A 21,346-nucleotide genomic window follows, 5' to 3' on the forward strand; every position below is an offset into this window, starting at 1 on the left:
TTTTTTTCCAGTTCTCCTGTTCGGACGCAAGGCATTGCTTATGCTAGGCAATCACTCTGCCTCTGAGTTACATCCCTGAACTTTGAGAAGATATTCTTATTGGCTTAGTAAGTAGATAATGTGAGTTTTCTGATTTTCTTGACTTTCCCCGCATGATGCTGAGAGCACCATTCTCGTTCATGCTGAATTCTCTACCAACTTTGTATAATCAAAGTACTTTTAAAAGTAGGAATGAAGACCTGGAAAGATGGCTCAGAGGTTAAGAGCACTGGCAGCTCTTCCAGAGGTCCTGAGTTCAATTCCCAGCACGCACATGGTGGCTCACAACCATCTATAATGGAATCTGGGTGCCCTCTTCTGGGGTGTAGGAATATATGCAGACAGAACATTGTATACATAATAAACAAATCTTTTTTAAAAAGTAGGAATGAGCCGGGCAGTGGTGGCGCACGCCTTTAATCCTAGCACTCAGGAGGCAGAGCCAGGTGGATCTCTGAGTTCGAGGCCAGCCTGGGCTACAGAGTGAGTTCCAGGACAGGCACCAAAACTACACAGAGAAACCCTGTCTTGAAGAAAGAAAAAAAAAAAAAAGTAGTACGAAGGAGAGAACGATCATTAAATAGGTGATTAAGAGTATTCTTTACAATACTCTTAATTTTTTAGAAGACTGATAAAGGAATAGAACAAGACAGCACTACTTTAATTTTTTCACAGAGATGGAAATGTTTAGTTTAGTAGAAATGATTTATTGTCCATAACTAGCTTAAAAGCGACCTGTTAACCTAGCAAATAATGTGTTCTGTTGTTAAATTGAAAAATTTCACCCAGTATTTTAGTCATTGACATTTGGGGGGCCAGTGTCCCGGGACCTACAGAGAATATAAAAACACAACACATATTCCCAGTCGTCAAGAAACTTTTAAGCAAGAATTCTTTCTACCACACACTCTCCTTTGTAAAGTTCTGTAAGTGGTTTTAATGCTTTTGAAGTTCACAAGCTTTTTTAGGCAGAGGAAATTTCTATCTGATAAAGAAGCTGAGCGTGGTAGACATGCGGCTCCTTACCCACACCGCCACCTCTCCAGCCTAGACTACTCCGACGCTCCCTCCTGGCCCTGGGGACTTTTTCCTAAGTGGAAGAAGGCAGCGCCACCGCCCAGGTCAGGGCAATTTGGAAATGTCTAAGAATGAACTCCCTCCCACGCGGGCAGCCTTCCTCCAGTATAAGTATAAGATTGGTTCTGCAGATCATCCGTCTCTCTTGCTTCTTGGGGGGATAACTCCGAGGCTCCTGCTTTACGCCGCTTCCCAGCATTTTCCCGTGAGACTATGTTCAGGTCGTTAGCCGTGGTAGCCGGCTGGATGGCACACCCCTTATTGACCGCTTTCCCCCCTTTGTCTCGCTTCCCCACCTCCCACCGGTGTTTCCTGAATCCCTTAGATAAACGATCTGCACTACAATCCTTGTCTCGAGGTTCTAAAGGGCGTTTCCACTCGGTTACTCACCTAATACCTGCCCCTTGGCTAAAATACTTAGTTGAGTGTGTGGGCCGGTGATTTCAGAAAAGCCAGCTGGAATCCTTCCCAGGGAGTTTTGCCAACCTGGAAGAGGGAGTTTGGGGCTCTCTTTTCTGTTAACGTTTTTTTCTGTTTTGACCGGGTCCCATTCATCCTACATCTAAACGGACCACCGTCTGGCACAACTTCACCTTTGCAGAATACTTAATGAAATAAATTCTTGAAATGTCTTGGCTGCCCACCTGCATAGGTTGTCAGCCATAGACTTAAAGATTATGCAACCCTGTGGTTTTAGCATACCACAGTGTCGGAGCCTGTGACCGTGGAGAGAAGCAGAGACTCGGGAGCCAGGTTACTTGGGACTTGAACTCTGTCACGCGTCAGTTGTTTGGACTGTTGTTTACCAGTTCCATTCCAGTCTTACACTCTTGTATACCGTGGACTACTGGTGTCCTCCAAAGCATTTCCATGACTCACTTGTCAATTGATTTCCAGGTCACCTCTGACAGGAGAATAAAAGGCAAGTGGGGACAGGCGACATTTTCCCTTTCTGGCTCCAATAGTCTCAGCGATGCTGTGCTTTTCCACCTTGGCGCTGCCAGTGGCAAGACGCAGGGTGACGGCTGCTGGGCTTCCTGCAAAGCAGCTGCCAGAGGCAGTCTGAATGATGTTCCACTAGCCCCTCAGAAGCTCCCGATTTGTGGGTCTGGATACCAGTGTTTCACTTTGCTTTTCCTAGGGCTAGGAGAGCGGCTGCTGTTTCTCAACATTGCGTGAGCATCAATGTGAGCATCAGTAATTCAAAGTTACCTCTGAGGAACAGCAGCTTCCTCCTCCTCCTCCTTCTTCTCTAACTCTTCCGGTTCTTTCATCCCGATTCCACCAGTCATCAAGGTCAGTGTATTCTCTGAAATATCTAAAGTGACTTTGGTTTTCTTAGTTGAAGCCAGACGAATACTGTGGTCTTGGGCGAGCACTTGCTCTTGGCACCAGCTGACTGCTAGAAAATAAAGGTAGTGACCATGCACTTACCCGTCTCCTAGGTGTTTTTATGAGCGTCGAGGGAGCATATGCCCTGAGTGCTTAAAACAGTACAAAGCATGCCGGGCGGTGGTGGCGCACGCCTTTAATCCCAGCACTCGGGAGGCAGAGGCAGGCGGATCTCTGTGAGTCTGAGGCCAGCCTGGTCTACAGAGTTCCAGGACAGGCTCCAAAGCTACAGAGAAACCCTGTCTCCAGAAGCCAAAAAAAACCAGTACAAAGCAAGCACGTTCCTTTGCTCGACAGTCGACACGGTGTGTCTTGCTGTTACTAAATGCTCGCAGTGTTGGCCAGATTATAAAATCTAAAGTGTGCCTTGGTACATGTGTCACTCTGTGCAACTGGCCCTCGGCTGCTCTGTCACTGCTAGGTATCACCGTCGTTCCCGTGTGCTCCTGGGCCTGCCTCTGCCTTTCATGGTGTCCATCTCTTCTAAGTGGGCGTGTATAGCGCCCAGGGTCTTCTTGCACGGTTTACCATGCGATGGACACTTTGGAGGCCTGGAGGCTCAAGTGTTTCGTGACATTCTGTATCTAGGGATGCCGTAGCGGTGGTTACAGAGCACAGGAAGCAGCTCTGGCAGTACAAGATATTAGGTTTTTTTTTTTCCCTTTTTTGAGACAGGATTTCTCTGTGTAGCTTTGCGCCTTTCCTGGAACTCACTTGGTAGGCCAGGCTGGCCTCGAACTCACAGAGATCCGCCTGGCTCTGCCTTCCGAGTGCTGGGATTAAAGGCGTGCGCCACCACCGCCCAGCCAGATATTAGGTCCCCCCCCCTTTTTTTCCTTTTTCCAGAGCTGAGGACCAAACCCAGGGCCTTGAGCTAAATCCCCAACCCCCTTTTTACCCTTTTATTGAAAGTAGTTTTTTTTTTCCCTCTCACATAATATATCCTGCATATGTTTTCCCCACCTTCTACTCCTCCCAGGTCCTGCTCACCTCCCCTTCCATCCTGATCTACTCCTTTTCTGTCTCTCATTAGAAGACAAATAGGCTTCTAAGGGATAATAATAAAAATTTTAAAATTAAAAAGAAGAATCAAAACTAACACATTGGGATTGGACAGAATGACCACCAGGAAAAGAGCGCAAGAGAAGGCACAAGAACCAGAGACCCACTCGTTTGCCCACTCAGGAATCCCGTAAAAAACACTGAATTGGAAGCCATCGTATATACGCAGAGGACCTGGTGCAAACGCTTCAGGCCCCTGTGCATGCGGCTTCCATCTCTGTGAGTTCAGACGAGCTTTGCTCATACAGATTCAGAGGGCCTTGACTCCTGGGTATCCTCCATCCTCTCTGGTTCTTACATTCTCTCTGCCTCCTTTTCTGCCTGAGCCCTAAGGGGAGGGGTCTGATGGAGACATCCCATTTAGGGCTGAGTGTTCCAAGGTCTCCCACCCCCTGTGTAATGTCTGGATGTGGGTCTCTGTGTTTGTTCCCATCTGCTGTGGAGGAAACTTCTCTTCTGATGGCCAAGCAAGGCACTGGTCTAGGAGTAGAGCAGATTGTTATTAGGAGTCATTTTATCTTATTGCTACTTTTTCTTTTTTTCTTAAGAAGAGTAGTATTTGGTTTTCCCTTAGGCTCGTGCACTATCTAGTCTCAGATTCTTGGTCACCAAGCAACGTGGGTTATGGGTTCCATCTCATGGACTAGGCAAATGTTGGTTGGCTGCTCCCACAAGCTTTATGCCGTCATGGCACTGGTGTTATCTTGTAGATGGGACACCACTGTAGACCAAAGTGTTTGTGGCTGGGTTGGTGTTTAACATTTTGCTATTGGTAGTAGAGAGTGCCTTCCTGTACCAAACATGCCAACAGGTATGGGCAAAGGCTCTGTGTAGACACTAGTTCAACTTCTCAATGTTCAATGAGTTGTGTGATATCTTCAGCAATGGGGCCTTGCTGTCAGTTATGGAGAGCAACCTGTATATAATATAGTCTTGGCAACAGCCTAGGTTGCTTGGGGATTCAATGGGACCCCTTTGCCCAACAACAATCCCAGTGCTGGAAGCTCCATTTGGTGACAAAAGATGTCTAGCTGGGGCTCTGTCTGCCCCATTATTTGGCAATTTAAAATAAGTCACCTTGGTATGTGTATATTTTTAGGAGGATTCTACTGTATTAGCTTTACATATTACCCTCAAATCTCCTTTAGTTTTAGCTGTCTCTCTCTGTATTACCTCTCTTGTCTCCCTCTTCTTCCGCTCCCTGCTTGATCCTCCCATTTCAGCGCCCCCCACATCCACCCAAAACTACCTATTCTGTTTTCCTTTCCTAATGAGATCTGTCTCCTAGAGTCCCTTACTATATTCCTAACCTCTGTGATTCTACAGATTGTAGTTTGGTTATCATTGATTTAACAGCTAATATCCACATATAAGCAAATAATACCATATATGTCTTTTTGGGTCTGGATTACCTCACTCAGGATGATTTTTTTCTAGTTCTGTCCATTTACCTAGGAATTTCACGAGTTCATTCTTTTAAATGACTGAGTAATACTCCATTGTATAATGCACTACATTTTCTCGATCCATTCTTCTGTTGAGGGACATCTAGGTTGTTTCCAGTTTCTGGCTATTATGAATAGAGCAGCAATGGGCATGGTTGAGCAAGTGTCTCCTTGTTTTCATGAAGCATCTCTTTTGGGTAATCTGGCCCAATTTGCAGCTATACACCACTCTGAAATCTTCATAAGTAGACCAGTTCCCATCTTCCCATGGAACCACCATGTAGATGTAACCAACTGTCTTATTAAATAAGAAACACAGAAACAATGTAAAAGAGAAAGCCAAGAGGAGTTAGAGCTCAGAGTTCTAAAATATCACCCCTTCCTCTCCTCTTGTGTCCCAAGCTTCCTCGAAGAGAGAGCTATTATTTCCTGTGTGCTTTGTTTTCCTGTTGTAACTTGATTTTCCAGTCATTCTGCCTTCTCATTGGTTGTAAACCCAAACACGTGACTGCCTCATCACTGTCTGAATGTACAGCCCCCTAGGTCTTAAAGGCATATGTGTTTCCTCTTTTGAGAATTGTCTGTTTAGATATGTACCCCACTTTTTAATTGGGTTATTTTTTTGATATCTAGTTTTTTTGAGTTCTTTATATACTTTGAATATTAGCTCTCTATCAGATGTGTAGTTGGTAGGGATCTTTTCCCATTCTGCAGGCTGCTTCTTTGTCCGAATGATGGTGTCCTTTGCTGAGCAGAAGGTTTTTAGTTTGTTCAGGTCCCATTATTAGTTGTTGATCTTAGAGCCTGTACTAACAGTGTTCTGCTTGCTGTGGACTTCTTTTTCTGGTCCAATCTGTTGGTGTTCTGTACACTTCTTGTACCTTGATAGGCATCTCCTTCTTTAGGTCAGGGATTTTTTTTCTATGATTTTGTTGAAAATATTTTCTTTGCTTTTAATCTACCTTTCTTCTCCTTCATTTATTCCTGTTATTCTTAGATTTGGTCTTCTCTCATTTTCCCAGATTTCTTGGATGTTTTGTGCCAGATTTTTTTTTTAAATTTTTTTCTTTCATCGATGCATCCATTTCTTCTATCTTGTTTTCAATGCCTGAGATTCTCTCTCCCATCTCTTGTATTCTGTTTGCGAGGCTTTCCTCTGAGTTTTCTGTTCCCGTTCCTAAAGTTTTCATTTCCAGATTTCCCTCAGTTTGGGTTTTCTTTATTGATTCTGTTCCCACTTTCAGGTCTTGAACTGCTTTATTCATTTCCTTCCACTGTATGTTTGTGTTTTCGTTGGTTTCTTTGAGGAATTTACTCATTTCCTCTTTAAGGACTGCTATCCTATTCATAAAAGCTATTTTAAGGTCTTTATCTTGTATTTGAGCTATGTTGGTTGCAGTACTCAGGACCTGCGCGATAGCTTTGCTGAGTTCTGATGGAGACACATTGTCCTGTTATTCATTGTATTTTTATGCTGGCATCTAAGCATCTGGGATTGGAAAGGTTGTAATTCTAGGTGCTGATATCTGATCTTGTCTTTGTTGGATAGCTGTTTTGTTTCTTGATTTCTGTTGCCCTCTCTGCTTCTTAGGAGAGTGTGGTAGCTGTGTGTAGCCTGGTAGGAAGTTCTTCTTGGATCCTGATAGTTGTGGCCACTGGGAGTTCCAGGTAAAATGTGTTTATAGGTATTGGGAGCTGACACTTCAGGAATGAGGATGGACTAGGTGGGGTGGGAGACTGAGGTGGTCCACAGGAGGGAGGAAAGCAGGGTGGTCCCGCCAGGATCTGCTTAGTCCCCTGGGAATGGGGACAGAGAGTGAGGAGAGGTCATAGCACACGGTCTGCTTCTAAGCTAGGGATGAGACTGGGGGATTGGACTTGGAAGACTGGAAGGAGAGGTTTGCTCCTGTCTGCTTTCTTGGCTGAAGTGGCCTGGGGGTTCCCAGGGCATGCCTGCAGAAGGTGGGGGCTGGGATAAGGCAATGATTCAGGGGAGGGAAGTTAGGAGGGGAAGATCTGTGTCATTCACTGGAGACGATGAGGAAGGAGGTGACGGAAGGATGCGGCATTTGGTCTGTTGCAGAGTGTGGGGGGGGTGGAGATGAGGGGACTGGATTGTGGGGGGTGGAGATGAGGGGACTGGATTCGGAGGAGCAGGAGGAGAGGTTTAGTTCTGCAGTTAGTCTCCCTTCCTCCCTGGCTGGAATAACTTGTGGGTTCCCAGGGAATGCCTGCTGGATTTGGGGGCTTGGATAAAGCAATGAGTGAGGGAAGGGAGATCTGTGTGATAATTAGGTTTTATTAGCACCTGATAAATACAGATTCTTTGGGCTAAATATTGTCCACACCACTTAAAGTTTGTATGGGATTATACCACTAGCTTCTATTCTTGGATTTTGAGAATAGGTTTTTTTTTTCTTCTTTTCTTTTCTTTTTTTCTGAGACAGGGTTTCTCTGTGTAGTATTGGTGCCTGTCCTGGATCTTGCTCTGTAGACCAGACTGGCATCGAACTCACAGAGATATGCCTGGCTCTGCCTCCTGAGTGCTGGGATTAAAGGCGTGCGCCACTGCTGCTGGGCAGTTTTTTTTTTAAACTTTTTATTTTTTAAGTTGACCCTGGGGCCTCCTGCATACAAGGGCCTCCTATATACAAAACAAGCTCTGTAGCTGAATCTCCAGCTCTAGACTTGTTTTTGGCAACATATTCATCAGTTTTTTTACTCAAGGATTAGTTGTTCTGTTTCCAAGATCTCCCAGACCCAGCCCTCCAACAACAAACACATGTGGGAATGAGACTGGCCGAAAAGTTACTAAATGGAAGTTACCTTGATGACTTCCAAGGGTTGGACCAGTGTCTAGAAAATTGCTTATGGGAATTCCTAGAATGACTTGTGATGCTTTCAACAAAGGTCATTTCTTTAATTTTTGCTTTCTGCAGGCAAATCATACCAGACTCAGGATATTTTATCATTATTATTATTATTATTATTATTTATTATTTTTTTTTTTTTGGTTTTTCAAGACAGGGTTTCTCTGCGTAGTTTTGCGCCTTTCCTGGAGCTCACTTGGTAGCCCAGGCTGGCCTCGAACTCACAAAGATCCGCCTGCCTCTGCCTCCCGAGTGCTGGGATTAAAGGCCTGCGCCACCACCGCCCGGCTCATTATTATTATTATTATTATTATTATTGAGACAGGGTCTGGTTTTGCAACATGTACAGTCTGGCAGACATATATAGGCTACATACTTTACTCTGTAGCCAGAGTTGTCATCTTATTCTCTGTCCTCTTAATTTCAGAAGTGCTGTGATTACATAGAACTGGGATTCTAAACTGGTTGCCAGCATGCCCAGCTTTTAGACTAACCCAACTACTCATACATGTGTTTATTTGTACTCTAAGACAGTTTGCAAAGTATATCTGAAAATTTCATAGTTTGTGAATATATTTCTTTGGGGGGGAGCAGTTCGATACAGCGTTTCTCTGTGTAGCCCTGGCTGTCCTGGAACTCACTTTGTAGACCAGGCTGGCCTCGAACTCATAGAGATCCACTTGCCTCTGCCTCCCAAGTGCTGGGATTAAAGGTGTGGGCCACCACCGCCTGGCCACATGAATATATTTCTAAATAGGGCCAAACTGCTAATCACACTAATAAAGTGGACAAAGTTGTAAATATGAAACTTCCATATTGACAAGTTTTTGTTTTAAACCAGCCTTTGCAATTTTAAGTCATCAAGTTTAAAATTATCTTTGCCTTGGCATAGACGAATAGTATTTTCTTTTAGATTGATTTATGTGTATGAGTATTTTGCTCACATTTATGTCTCTCTACCATGTGTGTTCCTGGGGAGGCTGGAGTGATAGCTCAGCGTTAAGAGCAGTGGCTGCTCTTCCTGAGGAACCGGGTTCGATTCCCAGCACCCACATGGCAGTTCACAACTGTCTGTAACTCTAGATCCAGGGGATCTGACACCCTCACACAGACATGAATGCAGGCAAAACACTATGTATCTGCTTGGTGCCTGTGGAGTCGGAAGAGGACATCAGATAATCTGGAACTAACCTTACATATTTTCGTGACCCACAGTGTGGGTTCTGGGAACCAAACTGAGGTACTCTTAACCAGAGTCTTTTTTTTCTCCAACCCTCAATATAAAATTAATATTTATAAGATATTAATATAAAATAAGTATGTATTAATATTTATTTAAAAATAAATATTTATTTATTTATTTATTAAGAATATTTATTTATTATAAGAATAAATATTTATTAAGAATTGGAAACACCTACCAAGAGTAGATAAAAGTTGTCTAGGTCTGTGGAAATGGCTCAGGGTAAAAGCACTTACCACACAAACGTGGGATCCCAGGAACCAGTGGTTCTCAAGCTTCCTAATGCTTCGGCCCTTTAATACAGTTCCTCATGTTGTGATGACTCCCAACGAATTATTTTCATTGCCACTTCATAACTCTAATTTTGCTACTGTCAGGAACCGTAGTGGAAATATCTGATATGCAGGCTGGCTGTCTTGATTCACAGGTTGAAAGTCACTGCCCAGAACCCCTGTGAAGCTGGGCATGAGAGTACCACCGGGCGGTGGTGGCGCACGCCCTTAATCCCACCATTTGGGGAAGGCAGAGCCAGGAGGATCTCTGAGTTCGAGGCCAGCATGGTCTACAGAGCGAGATCTAGGACAGGAACCAAAACTACACAGAGAAACCCTGTCTCAACAACAACAAAAAAGACAGCGTATGCCTGTCATCCCAGTCCTCTAATGGTGATCTGGAAATTGGAGACAGGAGACTTTCTGAAAACGTGTGGGTTAGCCGGCTTGGTTCACATAGCGTCAAATAACCAAAGCGTGATCCTTAAGGTGCAAGGCAAGGACAGGCACTGTGCCCTCTGATTGCCACACGCGCCCTGTGGCACAGGCACATGCATGAGTGTACACACGCATATGGAATATTTATATAATTTTATATTATTTTCAAAAGAATTATTCTTCCAGTGTATGAAAGCGAGATACTCAGCTGAAGACAGGCCACATTAGTAAATCTACTACCACTCAAGAGCTGCCGACTGGTAACTGTCTTTTTCCTTAAGCTAGACGAAGTTTTCATTTCCTTTCAAATAATGTCTGTCTTTTCATCCTGTATTCTGCAGCTCTTGTTCTCAAAGTCTAAGCTGTCCTTGGCCATTTTTTAGTGTTTTTGAGACAGGCTTTCTCTGTGTAACTTTGAAGCCTGTCCTAGAACTCACTCTGTAGACCAGGCTGGCCTGGAATTCACAGAGATCTGCCTGGGTGCAACCACTGCCCAGCTTGTTTATATATATATATAAAACATTGTTCTATTTTTTTCTTAAACTATTTTTAATATCTTTTCAACTTTTTTTAAAAAAAGATTTATTTAGCCGGGTAGTGGTGGCACATGCCTGTAAACCCAGTACTCGGGAGGCAGAGCCAGGCGGATCTCTGTGAGTTTGAGGCCAGCCTGGTCTACAGAGTGAGATTCAGGAAAGGCACAAAGCTACACAGAGAAACCCTGTCTCAAAAACAACAACAACAGATTTATTTATTTATTTATTTATTTATTTATTTATTATGTATACAGAAGAGGGTGCCAGATCTCATTACAGAGGGTTGTGGGCCACCATGTGGTTGCTGGGAATTGAACTCAGGACCTCTGGAAGAGCAGTCGGTGCTCTTAACCTCTGAGCCATCTCTCCAGGCCCTAATATATTTTTTAATTTATTCTCTCACACATTACATCCTGACTGCAGCTCCCCCTCCCTCCACTCCTCCTAATCCCCTCCCACCTCCCCTCTTCTCCCAGATCCACTCCTGCTCCGTTTCCCTTCAGAAAAGAGCCGGCCTCCCAGAGATATCCACCAAATATGGCCTAACAAATTACAATAGGACTAGGCACAAACCCTATTATCAAGGCTGGATGAGGCTACCCAGTAGGAGGAAAAGGGTCCCAAGAACAGGAAAAAGAGTCAGAGACACCCCCACTCCCACTGTTAGGAGTCCTACAAAATTCTCAAGCTATACAGCCTTAACATATATGCAGAGGGCCTAGCTCAGATCCATACGGGGTCCATGACTGTCCCTTCAGTCTCTGTGATCCCTTATGAGCACAGCTTAGTTGATTCTGTGTGTTGTGTTCTCGTGGTGTCCTTGACCCCTCTGGGTCCTACAATCCTTCCTCCCCCTCTTCTTTGGGGTTCCCTGAGCTCTGCCTAATGTTTGACAATGGCAGTGGGTCTCTGCATCTCCTTCCACCAGTTGCTAGATGAAGCCTTTCTGATGATGATTGGGCTAGGCACCAATCTATGAGTATAGCAGAATATCATTAGGAACCATTTTATTGACTTTTCTTGGGGGGAGGGCGCAGTCATGTTTGGCTCTATCAAGCCTCGGGTTCCTGGCCATCCAGGAGGTCAGGTCACGTGTGGGCCTCACTTTGGACCAGTCATTGGCCACTCCCACGAGTTCTGTGCACCATTATCTCAGCACACCTTGCAGGCAGGACAGATTGTAGATTGAAGGTTTTGTGGCTGGATTGATGTCCCAGTCCCAAACTGGAAGACTTGTCTGATTATAGAAGATGGCTGGTTCAGGTTTTGTATCCCTCCTCTCCCATTACTAGTAGTCTTTACTAGGGTCACGTTCGTAGATCCCAGGGAGTTTCCACTGTACTAGGTTTCCACATCGCCCCCAATTCCAGTAGTCTCTCCCAGTATTCTCTCCCTCCAACTTGATCCCTTCTGTTCCCACCCCCACCCACCCCAAGTCCACCCACACAATCCATTCTATTTTCCCTTCCCAGGGAGATCCATGCATCCCCCCCTTGACCATTCTGAATGCTCTGATCTACAAAAGGAAAAACAAATCATTGGCTTTCTAAGAAAGGCTTTGTTGATATATAATTTACATAATGTAAATTTCATCCATTTGAAAGTGTATGGTTCAATTACTTTTAGTAAATTTACAGTTAGGCAACCCTTACCATATAGTTGTAGAATATTTCCATTGCCTGAAAAAGCTTCTCTATCGCTACCTCAGCCCTGGGGCAGCCGCTCTTCTGCCTTCTGCTTCTACACACTCGCTTTTATCTAGAAATGTCATGTAGACAGAGTCATACAAAAGTTGGTTTTTGTGTCCGACCACTTTCACCTAGTGTGATGTTTCTCAGCTTTATCTTTGTTATATTAATAGCTAGTATCGGTGTTTATTCCTTTTTATTTGATGAATGCATACTAGCACATGGATGTGTCATTTTTTGGTTTATTTATGTACAGTTAGTGGACATTTGGATTGTCTCCTGTTTTGAGATATTGCTATTACAAACACTGCTGCCTTAAATATCTTATTTGAGATGGGGCTTCATTATATAGTCCTGGCTGGCCTTGAACTTGCATGTAGTCCAAGCTGGCCTTGAACTTAGAGATCTGCCTGTCTGTCTGGCTTGTCTTTTTGTGGACACTGATTTTTATCTACTTTGGTTAGGTGCTGAGGTATGTCTAAGCCTGAGAATCTGCCAGAATTTTCCAGTGACTATCCATTTTGAAGTCTCACAAATAATAGCGCTCTAATTTCTTCATGTGTTTTCCAATGCTCCTATTACCTTTTAATATTATAATCATCTTAGTAACAAGTGAGTGGTATCTACTGGGTTTTACTTTGCATTTCTGTAATAAGTAATAATGTTAAAAATTTTTTGCATGTTTAATAATCATTAGTCACCTGGTTCTTAGCATAAACTAAGACTTGATATCCTATGTACAAGGGAATACATTTTTGTACATGCACATCCGTGTGTGTGTGTGTGTGTGTGTGTGTGTGTGTGTGTGTGTGTGTACATGTAACTAGCACTTCAAAGCATAAGGAATTTGGCTTATAATTTAATGCAAATTTTTACTTTCACCACTTTCTGAACAAAGACATTTGCAACACTTTATCTCTCTTATTCTTTTGCTGTTGTTATTTTAATCCCACGTTATAAAAACCCACAGGCCATGATTAAAAAATAAAAATGTACATAATTATCCTTGTGTGTGTGTGTCTTTCTCTTGGGGTCCTAGGATAATTTTCCTTAAGCAGGGTTGTTGGCAAATGAATCTTGGAGCTTCTGTTTGTCAACATTTTTATTCTGGTTTTTTTTTTTTTTTTTTTTTGGTTTTTCGAGACAGGGTTTTCTCTAGCTAGTAGCCCTTCTGGCGCCTGTTCCTGGAAGCTTACAATTTGTGTAGCGACCAAGTTAGGCTCAAATTTAGAGCTCTGCCTGCCTCTGCTCTCCTGAGTGCTGGGATTAAAGACTTGTGCCACCACAACTGGGAACATTTTTTTGTTTGTTTTATTTTTCAAAACAGGGTTTCTCAGTGTAGTTTTGGTGCCTGTCCTGGATCTCACTCTGTAGACCAGGCTGGCCTTGAACTCAGTGATTCACCTGGCTCTGTCTCCTGAGTGCTGGGATTAAAGGCTTGTGCCACCACTGCCCAACTGAAACATTTTTCTGATGTAACAATTTTTTATTTGCAGTTCAGCCTCCAAATCAGTGACCTAAACACAAGTGAACATCAAAAGACTGGTTAATTAGAAATTGTATACGTAAATAAGTGGCTCACATCTTTTACCATTGTCCTTTGGAGTCACAGAAAAGGATGAACATAGTGAATCAATTTCTAAATTCTATGACCTCATTTATACCATGCCATACACACGGCCGACTAACATGGAAAAAAATGTGTTTGCACCTCCCTCCTATTTTCTAGTGATTCCTTTGCTAAAGGATGAAGACTAAATTTCTGTGTAAGCCGCCAGTCTGGCATCATCCTGTTCTGCCTTAAGAGCCTGTGCTTCTGGATTTGTAATTGCTCTCCCCAAGGTCTTTCTTCCTTAGTCCCTCCCTTCCTCTGCTTAATAAATCCTTTCTACACAACGACTCCAATAGTACTTTCCTTACATCGTCACTGTGGTTATGCTCTGGAGCAAATTTTATCATTATGTAGTTTCTTTTTGTCTCTCTACACTAAACTTTTCTGAGAGCAACGATCACTCCTAAGCAAGGGCAGTGTTGGCGCCCGCCTGTAATTCCAGCACTTGGGAGGCAGAGCCAGGCGGATCTCTGTGAGTTCAAGGCCAGCCTGGTCTACAGAGTGAGTTCCAGGAAAGGTGCAAAGCTACCCCGAAAAACCCTGTCTCAAAAAACAAAAGACCACTCCTAAACTCAACGAATGACACAATCAACCAACATTTCTTGAATACTTGCCCAACTTTTATATAAGTATAATCTGGATAGTCCTTTAAAAGAAATACTAAGGCTGGGTGGTGGTGGCTCACACCTTTAGTCCCAGCACTCAGGAGGCAGAGGCAGGCAGATCTCTTTGAGTTCGAGGCCAGCCTGGGTTAGAGTGAGATCCAGGACAGGCTCCAAAACTAAACAGAGAAACCCTGTCTCGAAAACGACAAGAAAAAAAAAAAAGAAGAAGAAAAAGAAACACTGGACCACATGATGGCTGCTACTCTTGGTTGTCAACTTGACTACATCTGGAATTAATTAACCCCAAGTAGCTGGGTACACCTGTGAAGGATTTTTTTTCTTAATTAAATCATTTTAATCGGGAAGACTCACTTTTAACCGGGAACTTCTGAGGTGTAAGGATCTACCTATATATAATCTGAGCTACACCTTCTGCTAGCAGCTTATCTGAAGGACATGAAGGTTGTTCTCTTTGCCTGCTTGCTCGTGCTTTACCTAGCAAGTCCCTTCACTGGCATTAGAGCCTACTTCCTCGGGATTCTGCAGATATCGAAGACCAGCTGAGACATCCAGCTTCGAACAACTTCTTGTTACTTGGAACTTCCATTGGTAGACAGCCATTATTAGACTAATCGGTCCTCAGCCTGTAAGCTAGTCTAATAAATGTCCTATATAGACTCATTCTACCGATTCTCCTTCTCTAAAGAGCCACATAAAATTTTTGTTGTTGTTTTTCAAGAAAGGGTTTCTCTGTGCAGCTTTGGAGCCTGTCCTGGAACTCACAGAGATCTGCCTGCCTCTGCCTCCTGAGTGCTGGAATTAAAGGTGTGTGCCACCACGCCCAGGGAACAAAAACAGATCTAAAAGTGACCTCACATTGCTATTGGAATAATATACTCAGGTTTGGTTAATTTATTTTTTTAATGCTTATAGAACAATTGCAACTGCCATCAGATGTAAGATTTCAGGTAGACACAACAATTTTGTAAAGCATTTTGACTACTGACTAAAATTCCAGGACCTGAGTCAGGCATGGCGGCCCACGCCTTTTATTCCCAGCGCTTGGGAAGCAGAGGCAGGCAGATCTCTGAGTTCGAGGCCAGTGTGGTCTTAGTGACTTCCGTGACAGGCACGGCTACACCGGTAAACCCTGTCTTTTTTTCTAATGCTTCAGGGCACTCACTGCTTTATTTTAACTGGGAGGGGAAAATCACATACCATAAAATCCACCCATTTTAGTATTAGTTGGATGGGTGTCAGAGAATTTATACAGTGGTGGAAACATCATCAAAACCCAATTTTAGATTTCTATTACACACACACACACCCCAGTTCTCTTTTTCTGTCTTAGAATTTTGCCTCTTCTAGAAATTCCCTATAGCACACGACATATAGGGGGTAAAGCTGTCTCAAACAAACAAAAAGGGACCCTTAAAACAGGAAGACATCCCCTCCACACCCTCCAGGAACTGGCACCTTGTTTTCATTGCGGTAAAACATAAAAACCACCCCAGCCCACCCCACGCCCGTGACCAGCTCGCGGGCATCAGGTACATTGATTGGCAATGCTGACCAATCTCCATCACCCGTTTCCGAGGAAAGCGCAGCTCCCACGCCTCATTTTTTTTATTAAGACGGTCAAGAACCGCCGGTCCCGCAGCACGATCGAGAACGATCCTTATCAACGAACCAAGCAGCAGGGCAGCCCCAGCAAGTGCAAGGAGGAAATAAAAAAGAAGAAAGACATATATTCAAACCCCGTGCAAACGGCGGTGTCACCCGCCGGCCAATAGGCGAGCGGGGAAGGCGAGCACCCCACGTCCGGAGCCCGGGGCGGCCGCGGCCACAGCGGGACCGACCCGGCCCCGGGGATCCGTCCCCGAAGGCCGGGTGCCCAGCCGCGACCCCGCCGGGGTCCGTCCCCGAGGCTCCCCCAACCCCGCCCCGCCATGCTCGGCTCCCACCTCAGCCGCGTCCAGGCTCCGCGGCTCCCAACCGTCACCCCCCACCCCCCGTTTTGTTTTGTTTTTTTTTTATTCTGTGAACTCATAGTTGGGCTCCCGGGAGGCCCCCGGGGCCGGCCCCGGCTCTGTGACGACATTCCCCGCAGCGGCGGCGGCCCGAGGCGGCAGGCCCGGCGTCGTTCGTCACCTCAGGGCCAACGTAAGGCCGGCCGCCATCTTTGACACCTGAAGGAGTTGGCGCTAAAGCCGCCCGACCTAAGTTTTGAATCTGGCGGGGCCGTTCCCTTCCCTCGCCCCCCCCCTCCCCGTCAGCCACGCCCCTGTTTACAGCCTCGGCCAATCAGCGGCGGGCCCGCCATTTTTCAAACGCTTTTTCCCTGCCGCCAATCAGGGCCGAGCAGCCCATTCCTCCCTAGACCGGTTCCAACGGGTCTGGGAGTTAACGACCTGGGCGACCGACCGAACCTGCTAGGCAGGAGGGGCCCGAGGGGACGGACCCCCCGCCGGGAGCCGGCCAATCAGGAGCCTCACGCCGCGGGTGGGCGGGGACCCCTCGTGGTTTGAATGATCCCGACAGCCAACCAGCGAGGAGCGGGGGCGTGGCCTGAGGCCGGGCCGGTCAAGTTGCCGTGGCGCGGAGCAGTCTGCAAAACAAGAGGCTGCGGATTGCGTTAGCGAGAAACCAGTTCTCGCCGGCGCTTGGGGAAGGAAGTCTCCTCTCTCCCTCTGTCTCTCTCTCTCTCGTCGGGGCTCGGAGGGAAGCGCTCGCGCCAGGTAAGGGGCGCCCGGGAGCCCTCGGGCACGGCGGCCCGGGCCTGTCCGCGGAGCCGGGGACGTGTGTCGGGCCTCGGCCCGGGGCCCGGCGCTTCGGGCGGGCGGGCCTAGCTAGCGGACGGACCGACTTTGGTGGGGCGGGGGAGTGAAGGCCGGGGCCGGGACGGCGGAGTCGGGCGTTCGGGGAGCTCTCTTAAGAGACCCGGCCGCGGCTTTTCTTCTTTTTCTTTAAACACGAAATGTGGGGCGTGAGGCCCGCGGCGTGGCAGGCGCGGGGCTTTTCCGTCCGGAGCGGCGCGCGGACGGGCGGCTTTTCGGCCTCGGGGTGGTGGGTGGTGGGGGCCGCGGGGCCGCGGCGGGTCGGAGCCGGGCGGGGCGGGGGCGCGCGCGCGTGCGCCCCGGGAGGAGGCGGGGAAGCGGGCGTGGGGGGGGTTCGGGACCGCGCGGGCTGGCGCTCGGGGCGCGGGTTTGGGCGGGAAGCGGAGCGGAGGGGCGCGCGCTCTTTCCCCCCCCCACAACCCCCTCCACCGCCCCTCCTTCCCCACGGGCGGCCCTCACCCTCCACCATCACCGCGGGCCCGCGCCGCCACGCCACGGCTCTTTCTCTCTTTCCCCGCGGCAGGTTCGCCGCCGCCACCGCCGCCGCGCCGTCAGCATGGGCAAGGGAGACCCCAACAAGCCGCGGGGCAAGATGTCCTCGTACGCCTTCTTCGTGCAGACGTGCCGGGAGGAGCACAAGAAGAAGCACCCGGACTCGTCGGTCAACTTCGCCGAGTTCTCCAAGAAGTGCTCCGAGAGATGGAAGGTGAGCCGCGGGGAGGGAGGGAGGGAGGGCGAGCGGGTGGGTGGGCGAGCGGGATTCCCACGCAGCCCAGGCTCTTATATCCCCCCCCCACTCCCGGGGGGGGGGCTGGGGCGGGCAAACCAGGAAGTGCGGGCTTCCCTAGCCCGGTGACCGAGTTTAGGTAATGTAAAGACTGCCAAAGTGCAGCCTCCCCCCTTCCGGCCCCTCCGTCCGTGAAAATGTATTTGTTAGGGTGGGACGGCTAAGAGCTGGAAATGGTGCTGAGCTCGTCGCTTGCTTCTTGCTTGTTTATTTGTGTGTCTGGGACCGCCAAGAGCGTAGAGTTTTGCCCCCTTTATTTGCTTTATATACTGATATGTATGGCCAAGAGCTTAAAAATGTGCCGGTTTACTCGGGTTCCTCTCCCCCAGACCATGTCTGCAAAGGAGAAGTCGAAGTTCGAAGATTTGGCCAAGAGCGACAAAGCTCGTTATGACAGGGAGATGAAGAATTATGTTCCTCCCAAAGGTGATAAGAAAGGAAAGAAAAAGGATCCTAATGCTCCAAAAAGACCGCCGTAAGTTGATCTCAAAACTAAACAAACCGTCTCTCGCCTTTCCTCCCTTCTCCATTTGTTAACTCTATTGCTTCCTTTCAGGTCTGCCTTCTTCCTGTTTTGCTCTGAACATCGCCCAAAGATCAAAAGTGAACACCCAGGCCTGTCTATTGGAGATACTGCAAAAAAATTGGGTGAGATGTGGTCTGAACAGTCTGCCAAAGATAAACAACCCTATGAGCAGAAAGCAGCTAAACTAAAGGAGAAGTATGAAAAGGTATAGTGCCTTTTGACCTTTAAAAACTTATGGGTATACATGAGCTGCAGAAACTGGTTGTCAGTTATGAAACTAGCACTACAGACAAGATAAACTTTGTTTTCATTTAGTCTTTACAGCCCTTGTAAATTCTGCGTATCCACTCAAAGTTGTGTAAATCTGTTTTAGAGTGCCAACTATATTTTAGTTAGGTAGTTGTGTCTAAAAATGTAAGGTGGGATGGGAAGGGGTGATCTTACAAAATAGATGGGCATTGTCAGCAAAAGCACTCACACCGATCTAAGTAAGGCAGCTCGCCTTTTATCTGATTAAAAGGAACAAATGCTCTCAAATCTGTGGTGGTCGCATTCCCAGCTAATAAGGTTATTGGTCAGTTTTAGGTTGTTTACATTTCAGTGGTTTTTCACACTTGACCAGTGACACCGGATGCTGATCTATCTTTGACAATATTTCAGGATATTGCTGCATACCGTGCCAAGGGTAAAAGTGAAGTAGGAAAGAAGGGTCCTGGTAGGCCAACAGGCTCAAAGAAGAAGAATGAACCAGAAGATGAGGAAGAAGAGGAGGAGGAGGAAGACGAAGATGATGATGATGAGGAAGAGGATGAAGAATAAATGGCTGTCCTAAAATGTGTGGCGTGTATGTGCTCAGGCAATTATTTTGCTAAGAATGTGAAATTCAAGTGCAGCTCAACATTAGCTTCAGTATAAAAACTGTACAGATTTTTGTATAGCTGATGAGATTCTTTGTAGAGAAAATACTTTTTTTAAAAAAAGAGTTTGTAGCTTTTTCAGGGGCTACAACGTACAGTTAGATTTAAAGCTTTTGATGTTGAATGTTCCTAAATATTTAATGGTTTCTTTAATTTCTTATAGTAGCACAGCAAACTTAATAGGAATTTGTATTACCAGTAAATTTTTTTTTTTAGGATGTTGCATTTTGTTTTTTAAAAAAATTTGTAATAAAATAATGTATATTACTTGCATTGTGTTTGTATTCATATATTAATTTTTTCTTAAACAATTGGGGCCCTGTCAGTCCATTTTCTGCAGTTAAGCTTTTGATCTTTTTTGCTGATTCATTAGTTTCTCTGATTTTTCTTTTAATGAACATAAGTTAGGGCATAATTATTAGCAAAAGGTTAAAGCTAAGTGTTAGGGATATAAAGCTTTCAAACAGTTGAGTGATTGTGCTAATTACAAGTACAAAAATTATCCATTCAAATGTGTGTGTTCTTAACTTCAGGTGTTGGGTGATTTAGTATATTAAAATATTTTGGATAATGTATTAGATACTGAGGTGGGGTTTTAGTTATTTTGATTGTTTGAATGTTAGTGTGGATTTGAGGTGGATAGGCATCTTAGCTTGTACCAAAATTTAAAGTCCTGAAAGCAAGTTATGAAATGATTTGAATGAGGATAGGAAGAAGGCTTTGTCCTGGACCAGCTACTACTTGCAAGTGTGTAAAGATGTTAAAAGTAGGTCATACTAGACTGGGTGTGGTGGTCACAGGTATATGTAATCCTAGTGTTGCAAGGTATGAGGCAGGAGGATTGGGAGTTAGGGCCTGCCCTGGTTGTGTATATAGGGAGATACCCTGAAAAGAAAATGCTTCTGTGGTACAAAGTGTAAGGATTATAGTAAGCATGATTACATTCCTTTTCAGCTTTAGGTTCTCAAGACTAATAATCCTAGGAACAATCAAGAATGTGATATAATGGTGTGTGTATGTGTGTGTACACCTCTGTATGGTGTTATCAGTATTATACAAATGAGAAGAGTTCTCACAGCAGCTGTTTTGTATGTGCATTGGTGTTTTGCCTGCATGTCTGTCTATGTGAGGATGGCAAATCTTGGAGTTACAGATAGTTGTGAGCTGCCATGTGGGTGCTGGGAATTGAACTCAGATCCTCTGGAAGAGCAGTCAGTGCCCTTAACTGCTGAGCCATTTCTCCAGCCCCATTTTTTTTTTAAAAATTAATGTCTGCATACCCTTCCATTGAATAGGCTGTAATTTAACTGGTTTGCTAAAGTTTTTCCCTCTTAACAAGTACTGTTTTCACTATCCGTAGCTCCCTGCCCCACTTTAAGAACATAGCTGTAGCTATTTTTTTTTGTTTTGTTTTTTGTTTTTCAAGACGGTCTCTCTGTGTAGCCCTGCCTTTCCTGGAACTCAGTCTGTAGCCCAGGCTGGCCTTGAACTCACGGAGATCCACCTGCCTCTTCCCAGTGCTGGGATTAAAGGCGTGCTGCGCCGCCGCCGCCACCCGGCTGCTGTGGCTATTTTTAACGTGAAAAAAAAAATCCTTTAAGGAATAGCTTGGGCTAAAAGGTATAAATACATAGAATTTGCTACTTAGAATAATCTAAACTTTTTTTTTTTTTGCTTTTGGCAGTGCTGGAGATTGAACCAGGGCCTTAGGCATGTTAAGTGCTATACCCCTGGACTAACTTTAGATGGCATTTACTTAGTTCTCCCTCCCCCCCCCCCTGCCCCCCCAAATGTTAGAAGCTGCTCTCGGGCTTTGTTAACTCAATATGAAGCCTGGAAAAACTGTTCTAAGTAGTGTAGTATGTCATAGCAACAGCTGTGTAGTACCTGTTCTGTCCATCAATATATAGTTCTCAAATTTCATAGTCTTTGTTATGTCTCATGTATAATTTTGAGAACTTTACTTTTTTTAAAAAACACTTCAGGGTGTTTTCTTTGCT

General features: G+C 45.6%; 1 protein-coding gene across 1 annotated transcript; it reads left to right on the forward strand.

Moving 5' to 3' along the window:
* The first annotated feature begins 16,879 nt into the window (after positions 1–16,879).
* On the forward strand, positions 16,880–19,265 carry Hmgb2 (high mobility group box 2). Its single transcript, XM_028889264.2, has 5 exons — positions 16,880–17,017; positions 17,640–17,822; positions 18,233–18,378; positions 18,460–18,634; positions 19,090–19,265. The coding sequence occupies exons 2-5, from the start codon at positions 17,673–17,675 to the stop codon at positions 19,246–19,248; spliced, it is 630 nt and encodes a 209-aa protein (XP_028745097.1). The 5' UTR covers positions 16,880–17,017; positions 17,640–17,672; the 3' UTR covers positions 19,249–19,265.
* Positions 19,266–21,346: the final 2,081 nt, after the last annotated feature.

Source organism: Peromyscus leucopus, chromosome 17 (genome assembly GCF_004664715.2).
Source record: "Peromyscus leucopus breed LL Stock chromosome 17, UCI_PerLeu_2.1, whole genome shotgun sequence".
NCBI lineage: Eukaryota > Metazoa > Chordata > Mammalia > Rodentia > Cricetidae > Peromyscus > Peromyscus leucopus.

What these genes read in the sequence shown, in the direction of transcription:
- Hmgb2 (XM_028889264.2), top strand. Translation starts at nt 17,673, where the DNA reads ATGGGCAAGGGAGACCCCAACAAGCCGCGGGGCAAGATGTCCTCGTAC. An exon ending in AGTGCTCCGAGAGATGGAAG is followed by an intron (nt 17,823 to 18,232) that starts GTGAGCCGCGGG and finishes CCTCTCCCCCAG; the next exon opens with ACCATGTCTGCAAAGGAGAA. An exon ending in AATGCTCCAAAAAGACCGCC is followed by an intron (nt 18,379 to 18,459) that starts GTAAGTTGATCT and finishes GCTTCCTTTCAG; the next exon opens with GTCTGCCTTCTTCCTGTTTT.